General features: G+C 41.3%; 1 protein-coding gene across 7 annotated transcripts in view; it reads right to left on the bottom strand.

Annotated features, from left to right (window-relative positions):
• Positions 1-7,932, bottom strand: part of LOC121847383 (cyclin-dependent kinase-like 2) — a 29,543-nt gene extending 21,611 nt beyond the window's left edge. For 4 of the 7 annotated variants that reach the window (XM_042328030.1, XM_042328032.1, XM_042328031.1 and 1 more), the window contains exons 1-2: positions 5,923-6,254; positions 1,083-1,277 (exon numbers count right to left, since the gene is read on the bottom strand). In XM_042328030.1, coding sequence (XP_042183964.1) covers positions 1,083-1,277; positions 5,923-6,090 — 363 coding nt within the window. In that variant the 5' untranslated portion in view covers positions 6,091-6,254. Of the gene's footprint in view, positions 1-1,082; positions 1,278-5,922 lie in introns of all 7 variants that reach the window. The other 3 variants (XM_042328036.1, XM_042328034.1, XM_042328033.1) reach the window with 3 other exon arrangements.
• Between the last annotated feature and the right edge of the window lie 4,568 nt (positions 7,933-12,500).

Here is a 12,500-nt window from a genome sequence, read left to right as displayed (position 1 = left end):
CCAAGTGACATAGTTAAAGTGGCTAGTGATACATGTATTACATAAGGATGCAGTCGATGATATAGAGTACAGTATCAACGTATGCATATGAGATGAATAATGTAGGGTAAGTAACATTATATAAGGTAGCATTGTTTAAAGTGGCTAGTGATATATTTACATCATTTCCCATCAATTCCCATGATTAAAGTGGCTGGAGTAGAGTCAGTGTCATTGACAGTGTGTTGGCAGTAGCCACTCAATGTTAGTGGTGGCTGTTTAACAGTCTGATGGCCTTGAGATAGAAGCTGTTTTTCAGTCTCTCGGTCCCAGCTTTGATGCACCTGTACTGACCTCGCCTTCTGGATGACAGCGGGGTGAACAGGCAGTGGCTCGGGTGGTTGATGTCCTTGATGATCTTTATGGCCTTCCTGTAGCATCGGGTGGTGTAGGTGTCCTGGAGGGCAGGTAGTTTGCCCCCGGTGAAGCGTTGTGCTGACCTCACTACCCTCTGGAGAGCCTTACGGTTGAGGGCGGTGCAGTTGCCATACCAGGCGGTGATACAGCCCGCCAGGATGCTCTCGATTGTGCATCTGTAGAAGTTTGTGAGTGCTTTTGGTGACAAGCCGAATTTCTTCAGCCTCCTGAGGTTGAAGAGGCGCTGCTGCGCCTTCCTCACGATGCTGTCTGTGTGAGTGGACCAATTCAGTTTGTCTGTGATGTGTATGCCGAGGAACTTAAAACTTGCTACCCTCTCCACTACTGTTCCATCGATGTGGATGGGGGTGTTCCCTCTGCTGTTTCCTGAAGTCCACAATCATCTCCTTAGTTTTGTTGACGTTGAGTGTGAGGTTATTTTCCTGACACCACACTCCGAGGGCCCTCACCTCCTCCCTGTAGGCCGTCTCGTCGTTGTTGGTAATCAAGCCTACCACTGTTGTGTCGTCCGCAAACTTGATGATTGAGTTGGAGGCGTGCATGTAATTCCATTACAATGAGCCCGTCCTCCTATAGCTCCTCCTACCAGCCTCCTCTGACACACACACACACACACACACACACACACACACACACACACACACACACACACACACTCCACTCACATTGTGTTGATGGCAGAAGGAGATAGCCCGTAGTATCTGGTAGACGTATCTTCTTAGGCGGCTGTAGTCTAGTCCCGTTGGACTCTGTTCTAGGTCATCTAGCACCGTACGTTCTACGAACTCAAACACCAGGTACCAGCGACGTCTCTTTTTCCACACCTCCAGCAGGTTGACAAGGTTCTCATGGCGCAGTTGCTGGAGAAAAGGCGGGAACAAAATGATGGATTGATTGGTTGTTTTGATTGATTGGCTCGTAAGCATTTGTATATGTCAAGGATGGGGGGGGGGGGCGTCACACAAAAACTACTCATGAGGGGCCACAGTGGCTTGCGGGTCCGGGTTTGTGAGAGAATGGCGCCAGAGGGGATGGCCGCCATTTTACCGGCTCCTGAACAATTTTGTTTATTTTTTTTTGCGTCGATCTTAACTATTTTATAAATAATGTTTCGGCCATCATTTCATCTGGACATCAAAACAGTGAACCGATTTAAATGTGGACTTTTATTTCTACAAATCAGGGGCGAAATCCAAATCCCCGTCACTCAGATGAGGCCCGAGGCGGAGTTATTAGAGGTCGGCGTGCGGGATCTCTGTTGGAGACTATCCTATCAATTACTGGAGAACAAACTGGATGAGCTCTGTTAGAGAGACTATCCTATCAATCACTGGAGAACAAACTGGATGAGCTCTGTTGGAGACTATCCTATCAATTACTGGAGAACAAACTGGATGAGCTCTGTTAGAGAGACTATCCTATCAATCACTGGAGAACAAACTGGATGAGCTCTGTTGGAGACTATCCTATCAATCACTGGAGAATAAACTGGATGAGCTCTGTTAGAGAGACTATCCTATCAATCACTGGAGAACAAACTGGATGAGCTCTGTTAGAGAGACTATCCTATCAACGTGACCTGAAGAACTGGACTATCCTACGTTTCACAGAGTAGTGACTGAACAAGGACATGGAAAATATAAATCTAGCTGGGTTTTTTTTCTATACATCAGCAAGTCTCTTTGGCAACAACAGCTGGTGTGCAATCTCTAATATTAAGGAAGTCCCGAGTTTCTGCTTGCCTGAGGTAGAGTACCACACTATCTACCAAGACATTTTTCATCTATATTTTTCCCAGATGTCTAACTCTGAAACGGTACAGTGGATGTTCAGTGTATCGACAACAAACATATTCCATGGGATGGAATGGTGGGCTTTTGTACAGAGAGGGCTCCAGGATGGTGGGCAGGCCTCTACACTCTAGTTATAAATGTGTCTCCCTCTGCCATATGGACGCATTGTACGATACATACACACACTAAGCTATAGTGGATACACCGAGAGCAACTGGCGGCAAAACAGCTGAGCGCATTCACGCTGTACCGTAATACCCTGTATATAGCCTCCACATTGACTCTGTACCGTAACACCCTGTATATAGCCTCCACATTGACTCTGTACCGTAACACCCTGTATATAGCCTCCACATTGACTCTGTACCGTAATACCCTGTATATAGTCTCCACATTGACTCTGTACCGGTACCCCCTGTATATAGCCTCCACATTGACTCTGTACTGGTACCCCTGTATATAGCCTCCACATTGACTCTGTACTGGTACCCCTGTATATAGCCTCCACATTGACTCTGTACCGGTACACCCTGTATATAGCCTCCGCATTGACTCTGTACCGGTACCCCTTTATATAGTCTCCACATTGACTCTGTACCGTAATACCCTGTATATAGCCTCCACATTGACTCTGTACCGGTACCCCCTGTATATAGCCTCCACATTGACTCTGTACCGTAATACCCTGTATATAGCCTCCACATTGACTCTGTACCGTAATACCCTGTATATAGCCTCCACATTGACTCTGTACTGTAATACAGTGTATATAGCCTCCACATTGACTCTGTACCGTAATACCCTGTATATAGCCTCCGCACCCCCTTGTATATATTGTTATCTTTTACTGCTCCTCTTTAATTACTTGTTACTTTTATCTCTTATTCTTATCCGTATTTCTTGAAACTGCACTGTTGGTTAGGTGCAAATCTGGACGCTTATAACAAATCCCGCTACGCCCTCCAACGAACCATCAAACAGGCAAAGTGTCAACACAGGACTAAGATCGAATCCTACTAGACCAGATCCGACGCTCGTCGGATGTGGCAGGGCTTGCAAACTATCACGAATTACAAAGGGAAACCCAGCCGCAAGCTGGGTACGTTCTGTGCTCGCTTTGAGGCAAGCAACACTGAATCATGCATGAGAACACCAGCTGTTTTGTACGACTGTGTGATCACATTCTCCGTAGCCGATGTGAGTAAGACCTTTAAACAGGTTAACATTCACATGGCTACTAACGCCCGATGAAATACGAGGACATGTACTGAAGTGTATTCACTGACAATTTTAACATCTCCCTGACACAGTCTGTAGTACCCACATGTTTCAAGCAGACCACCATAGTCCCTGTGCCCAAGAATGCCAATGGCTACATCTGTAGCCTTGAAATGCTTTAAAAGGCTGGTCATGGCTCACATCAACAACATTATCCCAGAAACCCTAGACCCACTCCAATTTGCAAACCGCCCAACAGAACCACAGATGACGCAATCTCTATTGCACTCCACACTGCCCTTTCCCACCTGGACAAAAGGAACACCTACGTGAGAATGCTGTTCATTGACTACAGCTCAGCATGCAACACCATATTCCCCTTCAAGCTCATCACTAAGCACAGGACCCTAGGACTGAACACCTCCCTCTGGAAGTGGATCCTGGACTTCCTGACGGGCCTCCCCCAGGTGTTGAGCGTAAGTAACAACACATCCGCCACGCTGACCCTCAACACGTCGCGTACCTACATGTCACGCCACGTACCTACATGTACAGTACATACAGGTACAGTACATAGTACCTACAGGTACAGTACATAGTACCTACAGGTACAGTACATAGTACCTACAAGTACATACAGGTACAGTACATAGTACCTACATGTACATACAGGTACAGTACATAGTACCTACATGTACAGTACATAGTACCTACATGTACAGTACATAGTACCTACATGTACAGTACATAGTACCTACAGGTACAGTACATAGTACCTACATGTACATACAGGTACAGTACATAGTACCTACATGTACAGTACATAGTACCTACAGGTACAGTACATAGTACCTACAGGTACATACAGGTACAGTACATAGTACCTAAATGTACAGTACATAGTACCTACAGGTACAGTACATAGTACCTACAGGTACATACAGGTACAGTACATAGTACCTAAATGTACAGTACATAGTACCTACAGGTACAGTACATAGTACCTACATGTACAGTACATAGTACCTACATGTACATACAGGTACCGTTCATAGTACCTACATGTATATACAGGTACAGTATATAGTACCTACATGTTCAGTACATAGTACCTACAGGTACAGTACATAGTACATACAGGTACAGTACATAGTACATACAGGTACAGTACATAGTACCTACAAGTATAGTACATATTACCTACATGTACAGTACATAGTACCTACAGGTACCTTCAGGTACAGTACATAGTACATACAGGTACAGTACATAGTACCTACATGTACATACAGGTACAGTACATATTACCTACATGTACAGTACATAGTACCTACAGGTACCTTCAGGTACAGTACATAGTACATACAGGTAAAGTACATAGTACCTACAGGTACAGTACATAGTACATACAGGTACAGTACATAGTACCTACAGGTACAGTACATGGGTAAGTATTATCTCAATCAAAAAGTTTTTGAGTTCATTTCCAGCAATTCTACACATTTTTCCATGGGGCATAGATTTTATTTGTGCAGTTTTAAGCAAATTTGCTGAAATTCTACACATTTTGCCATAGGATGGAGAGAAATGTTTGCAGTTTAAAAAAAATAGAAGATATTTGAGTGAGTGTGACTAACAAAATCAATGGGAGCGCCCCGGTCGGTCATTTTTCTGACGTGGGCTAAAAACTCCTGATGCACAACCAACATTTCAAAATTGCACCATGTATATTCTACTACTCTAACTCTCAACAGTAGGTCGACCCCCCGACTGAGTCCCTCATCCTACGAAAGGGGGTCCACGGGCTGCCAGTTGCCGATTCCTGGTATTTATTTATTTTTTATTTTACCTTTATTTAACTAGGCAAGTCAGTTAAGAACAAATTCTTATTTTCAATGAAGGCCTAGGAACAATGGGTTAACTGCTTGTTCAGGTGCAGAACAACAAATTTGTACCTTGTCAGCTCTGGGATTTGAACTTGCAACCTTTCGGTTACTAGTCCAACACTCTAACCACTAGGCTACCCTGCCGCCCCAATACAGTATGTTATGTGGGAATGTTGCTGTTTATATGTTGTTTAATATATCTCTACATCTTATCTGACTTGCCACTACTTAAGTTCCCTCTGGGAAGAATAAAGTTATTCTATTTGATTTCAATATATTCTTTTTGATTCTGTTCTAATTTATTTCAGTATATTGTATTTTATTTCAATATATTCTATTTTATTTCAATATATTCTATTTGATTCAATTCTATTTTATTTCAATATATTCTATTTCATTCTATTCTAATGCATTTTAATCTATTATATTTTATTATATTCTGTTCTATTTAAATCTGTTCTATTTTACTTTAATCTATTTTATTATATTCTGTGCTATTTTAATCTATTCTATTTAATTATATTATATTTGACTTTATTCTGTTGTATTTGATTCTGTTGTATTGGACTATGTTCTATTTGATTCTAATCTATTAAACTCCAACTGACCTTCAACATCTTGATCTCTCTCAAAGCGATCTTCTTGACTGTCTTGTCGTCCTCTGACTCCAGAAACTTCTTAACGGCCACGATCCTCCCGTTCTCCTTGTGACGACACTTCATGACCATGCCGTAGCTTCCCTCGCCGACCATACCCAAGTTCTCATACTTCTCCATAACACACACTAGGCTACACACACACTGCAACACACACTCTTTAATAACACACACTAGGCTACACAAACTCTGCAACACACACTCTATAATAACACACACTAGGCTACACACACTCTGCAACACACACTCTATAATAACACACACTAGGCTACACACACTCTGCAACACTCACTCTATAATAACACACACTAGGCTACACACACTCTGCAACACACACTCTATAATAACACACACTAGGCTAGACACACTCTGCAACACACACTCTATAATAACACACACTAGGCTACACACACTCTGCAACACACACTCTATAACACACACGCATACTAAAACATACTATAACACACACTCTGCAACACGCATATCTTACAACACAGACACTCACACACACACACGCACCCACACACTAGGCTACACACACTGATAATACAACACACAAAGTCTATAATACACACTTTACAACACACACTCTATAACAGACTCACACCATAACACACACTCTATAGAAAAAACACTAGGTTACACACAATATGACACACACACACACACACACACACTCACATCAGCTGACAAATAAATAGCAGGTTGACGTTTATTGTCATGAGTCTTGTCCTGGAGGCCGTACTGAGCGATTTTCCCTTTGAATGACCAGCTGCAAATTTCAAAATGTCTATATTGTCAACATCAAAAAATTGGCATTAGGGTTAGCAGTGTAGTTAAGGTTAGGGTTAGGTTTAAAATCAGATTGTATGATTTGGTGTCAGCTAGTGACCACTATGCAGAGCTATCTCCAGAACAAGATCCAGGAATGAAAAAACGCTAACCTGCGAACGGATAGACAAAAAAAAAGAGGTGACAGGTAGTTAGACTAAACAATATTATTTACCAAATACTTTTTCTGTACATTTCAACGTTGTTTGCATGAAATAAAATATTTCATAGTCTACAGCCTAAATGGTTGCATGAAAACAATAGGTGTTTGATTGCGCACATACATAGATCGCGTGTAGTAGAACTAACTTCCTGATGTGAGCGTTCTGAACCAGGATCATTTCCGGATACTCAGATGAGCCAGCGGGCCGACTTCAAAAACTTCCAACGGTTTGTTGACCGATTAGTGGACTAATGTTCGGTACAAAGACTCCCAGATCCGTATCAGATCGATATCACTCTTATCGATCAACGTAAACAGCGGTGTAAAGACGCACCGGACATCCGAGATGAGACGACTAGAGAACAATTACCTGTGTCACCAAAGCCGTTACCCGTAGCAACTGGCCTCCGGGGCTGTACACAAAAACAACATCACTCTACTCTCTACCCCAGCAGCGCGAGCTCTGAGAATGTGAATGATGAGGTTTTAAGGAGAAGTGAACTATTAGGACATTTTCCTTGGTGTCATTTTCATCTTTAACAAAACCAATCAGATACTGGTGAACTTCTATTCTATTTTAGTGTATTTTACTCTATTCTACTCAGGGCCAGTTCTGTGCTTTCGGGGTACTTTTTACGTTTTTAAGTTCATCTCCTGCATTTCTACACATTTTGTAATGACTTATGCCATCTTAATGTCATATCTGAGTGAGAATGGCTATCAAAAATCGATGGGGACTATCATGCCAAATAGTGTCGACTTGAAAAAAAAGTCTCACCATGGGATTCGATAAACAGTGAGCAAAGATTTTTATAACTAACCCAAGATAGACCACAGTCTGTCATTTCAATCGGAAGCAAATTAATCATACTGAGCAGAACAATTAATCAAGGTGGGCAGAGCCAAGCACGAGCTAGCGAGAGCCAATTGGCGCGTTCTACCATGTATTTGCATATTTCCGTTAGGGAACGTGCTTGTGTGCAATAACTCAATTCGCCCTAGCGCTCTTTCTAAACAATATATATTATAATATAATAATAATAATCATTTTATGATAATATATATATATAATATAATAATAATATTATAATAGCATATTTTAAACTTTGACACATTGAAACTTGACATTGGGTAAAAGTCCACAAAACTCAGTCCACTCTGTTTGTAACAGATTCAAGTTTTAGAAACAGAAAACTGTTCCGAGGTTCCAGTTGTTTTGTTACACGGCCAAAATCATGCTGGATTGACAGCAGGGACAGTGTATTCAACTTTTCTAGCCCATGGTGTTGAATGTTTATCCTTTTAAGCTTGGAAAGGAGACCCTTAAATGTAGACTTGGACCACACACCCACTCCACTGAATAGCAGGCTAGTGATTGCATTTCAACTCCTACAGTTAGCCACTGATTCCTTCCAAATCACTCATTGTTGAATTTGCGATTTCCAACTTGTTGTGTAATGTTTAAGTCCAATGGCCGATGAGCACTGATACGTTTTATCTATAATTTCTCTTCATGTGACAATAATCGAAAAGGATTTGCCAGTAGATTGTCGACTTGATTCACGACGACGACTGCTTGTCTAGCCAAGATTTTGAAAGTATGATGTTGACATGATCAGTCCAATCAAAGCTACGGTAGACATAACGTGATTTTACGTATTTTTATCTGTGGCCAATGACCTTGAACCTTCTTGGATGGGCACTTTTAATGTAAATCTATGGCAGCACCCAAGGGGCTTGAATTTCTTGAGCTCTCCCTGTAGATTTTGATGTATCCGCATGTCCGCATGAGTGACAGAACACTGAGCCAATCACGGCGCAACTACAGAACAACCAACCCTTCAGCCCCACCACCACATAAAGCATGGAGTTAGTTACAGAACACTGAGTCAAACATGGCGCAACTAGAGAACATTACGCTCGGTGTTTTCTGCCCCACCACCACAGAAAGCACTGAGCTAGGGTGAAACGCCTGCATTTTGGAGCTGCCTTACTCAAGAAAAGCAAAAAAAGAGACCATGTTTGTATGCGGTGTCATGACGTGGCCTTTTCTGGGTATAGATCATGGCTTCCCACTCTCTAACTCTCTCCTACACCCAGGTTCTGTTATCTCAGGTCATAAATTCCTGGAGGAGACTCTCCTCCTGGCCATGCAGTATGAAGAGAGAGAGACGGCTTCACAGAGTGAACAATGGATTTCACATGGCCGGACTCCTAAATTAATTAAACAAAATGTCCGCTTGTGAGAAGGTGGGAATGGTCCGTGGACACTTAAGGGGCGTGTATGACGAGTGTGTTTCATTTGGTGACCTCAGAGAGGACAGGAAACACAGACAACTATATATCTGAATGTGTACATTTCTCAATTATGGTGTTTGCATCTAATTATTGTATAAAGTCAATGAGTAAAGATGAAACTATTTGTGAAATGATGTAATGTCATGTTAAACATTTAATGTGAGAGAATTGTATTCCCTTTAAAGTTTAACTAAGTCATTGGCCCTGTGAGCACAGACATGATCAGGCGTCATAGAACAGCCTTCTCTACTGTTACGAGTAAAACCCCCTCCTAAGGAAAATCCTCTTCAGACCACGTGACCTTCGGTGTAAACTGAGGTGCCACAGGTTTGAGTTTAGATTAAGCAAACCCACAGCGTGAGCTGTGATTGTGTATAGTTATTGAATTCCTAACCACACCACGTGGAGCATTGGCTACACGGCTGGCAATGGTTCAACTCGGAGACTATCGATCCCTACAGAATATGAGCAAATCTTAGATACTAATTACTAGTCTGCAGATAGAAATTATGACAACCTGGGATGCGAAGACCGACAACCGCCGAAACATCTATTCTATGAGAACATTTCTGATTGGCACTCTGAAGTATCCATTCTAACCATGAAAGACTTCGAGAAAACCGAGATCGAGAGAGAAAGAGACGCGGACGGACTGACGATTCCAACAGAGATCACGACGACATGTGGGCGTAAATATATGGGGGTGTATATATATATATATATATTTTGATTGCAATTATTCCCGAATGAGAGAGCAAAGGATTAGTATTTCAATTAATATAATTATCAATTGTGTGTAATGATCCCTGTGGTGGCTTATATCTGCATTACCAAATGAGTTACAAACTTCACACACCAGTCAGAGTTATACTTAAACTACATCTTTAATAATAAGAGCTTTGCAATAGCCTTTTGACTTTCAATGATGCGTCATCTCTAATGAACCATTGAAAGTACCAACAGAAAAGTACAAAGATCTTTTATAGCCAAGATACACCCCTCTCAACCTACATGACGAACCACAGATCTTAGGAACAGTTCACAAAGGGACTTTATAATTGAGAAAGGAGTATCCCTTAGCCAGATAACATTCGCTATAAATTATCGTCCAGTTTGGTCCCTAAGACGAGGTTCTAATCTCGTTCCTGGTACTTCATAGCACAAAAACATTACCTCATGTTATCTGGAATGCTCTTTAGGGTTTATCACCCAAAGACATCGTAAATTTCCTCTGTCAGTGCTATCTCATAGAGGCCCATCCTCAGTAGAACACACACACAATAGTTAACAGAATACTCTATTCTGTCGAATAAAACAACCATTATAATGCAATACAAGCATTATAACATGATCTTGCAATGTTCCACGCCATCCCTCTGGTCTCTCGCTCCGCCCACTTCCCTTTGTCCACCAAGCCGTTATATTGGCTTAGCTCACTAGGGAATCTTCCTTGTTAGTAACTACATCTGTTTGTTTATGCATTTCTGTGATTATTTAGTTAGTAAATCAATTATTAAGCCAATTGGTGAATGGATGATTCATAGTAAAGGCTGGTTTCCTGCAGATAACCAACAATTTACAACGTTTGGAATAAGACTAACGTGAGGTAAAGAATAATTAATTAATCAGAAGACTAATTCATCAGATATTAAAAATATCTGAAGAGTTCTATTAGGAAAAGGATAGCTTTGTAATCTGAATATTTTTTCATTGGTTAATTAGTAAATTACATTTACATGATTAGTTTAATCACGTAATAATAATTACAGAGAATTGATTTGTTAAACTAACAGTCTTGACTTTTAATGATGCCAAAGACACGACAGCGGCTTTATTAACTCAATTAGTTTTTTTTATTTTTTTACATTTGCAAACTGACACGTATCCTTTCTACATTGTAGAATAATAGTGAAGACATCAAAATGATGAAATAACACATATGGAATCATGTAGTAACAAAAAAAAGTGTAAAAACAAATATAAATATATTTTATATTTGAGATTCTTCAAATAGCCCCCCTTTACTTTAATGACAGCTTTGCACACTCTTGGCATTCTCTCAACCAGCTTCATGAGGTAGTCACCTGGAATGTGCACACTCTTGGCATTCTCTCTCTAAAGCCTGAATGAGTAGGTGTTCTAAAACTTTTGACCGGTAGTGTACGTGTCAAGTATCAGTTTGCAAACAATGTAAAAAAAAAAATACATGAGTTGATAAAGCCAAAATAACATAACATGAAAAACAGGCAACAATATATATATATATATAAAAGCTCCAGAGTTCCTCTGTGGAGACGGGAGAACCTTCCAGAAGGACAACCATCTTGCAGCACTCCACCTATCAGACCAGACAGAAACCACTCCTCAGTAAAAGGCACATGACAGCACGCTTGGAGTTTGCCAAAAGGCACCTAAAGAATCTCAGACCACGAGAAACAAGATTCTCTGGTCTGATGAAACCAAGATTGAACTCTTTGGCCTGAATGCCATGCGTCACATCGGGAGGAAACTTGGCACCATCCCTACGGTGAAGCATGGGGGTGGCAGCATCATGCTGTGGGGATCTTTTTCAGCAGCAGGGACTGGGAGACTAGTCAGGATAGAGGGAACGATGAACGGAGCAAAGTACAGAGAGATCCTGGATGAAAACCTGCTCCATAGCAAACAGGATCTCAGACTGGGGTGAAGGTTCACCTTCCAACAGGACACCGACCCTAAGCACACAGCCAAGACAATGCAGGAGTGGCTTCGGGACAAGTCTCTGAATGTGCTTGAGTAGCCCAGCCAGAGCCCGGACTTGAACCCGATCGAACATCTCTGGAGAGACCTGAAAATAGCTGTCCAGCAACGCTCCCCATCCAACCTGACAGAGCTTGGGAGGATCTGCAGAGCAGAATGGAGTTAACTCCCAAAATACAGGTGTGCCAAGCTTGTAGCTTCATACCCAAGAATACTCTAGGCTGTAATCACTTCCAAAGGTGCTTCAATAAAGTACTGAGTCTGAATACTAATGCAAATGTTATATTTTTAATATTAGCAAACATTTTCGCTATGTCATTATGGGGTACTGTGTGCAGATTGATGAGGGAAAACATCATTTAATACATTTTAGAAAAAGGCTGTAACGTAATAAAATGTGGAAAAATATAAATATATTTTTTTTATGTAAAAATAAAATTCTTATTTTCATACGTATTCAGACCCTTTAATATGAGACTTGAAATTGAGCTCAGGTGCA

This window comes from Oncorhynchus tshawytscha, linkage group LG10, assembly GCF_018296145.1.
Source record: "Oncorhynchus tshawytscha isolate Ot180627B linkage group LG10, Otsh_v2.0, whole genome shotgun sequence".
NCBI classification, from domain to species: Eukaryota; Metazoa; Chordata; class Actinopteri; order Salmoniformes; family Salmonidae; genus Oncorhynchus; species Oncorhynchus tshawytscha.
Note: the sequence above shows the minus strand (reverse complement) of the source record. Positions and strands in the feature narration are given on the sequence as shown.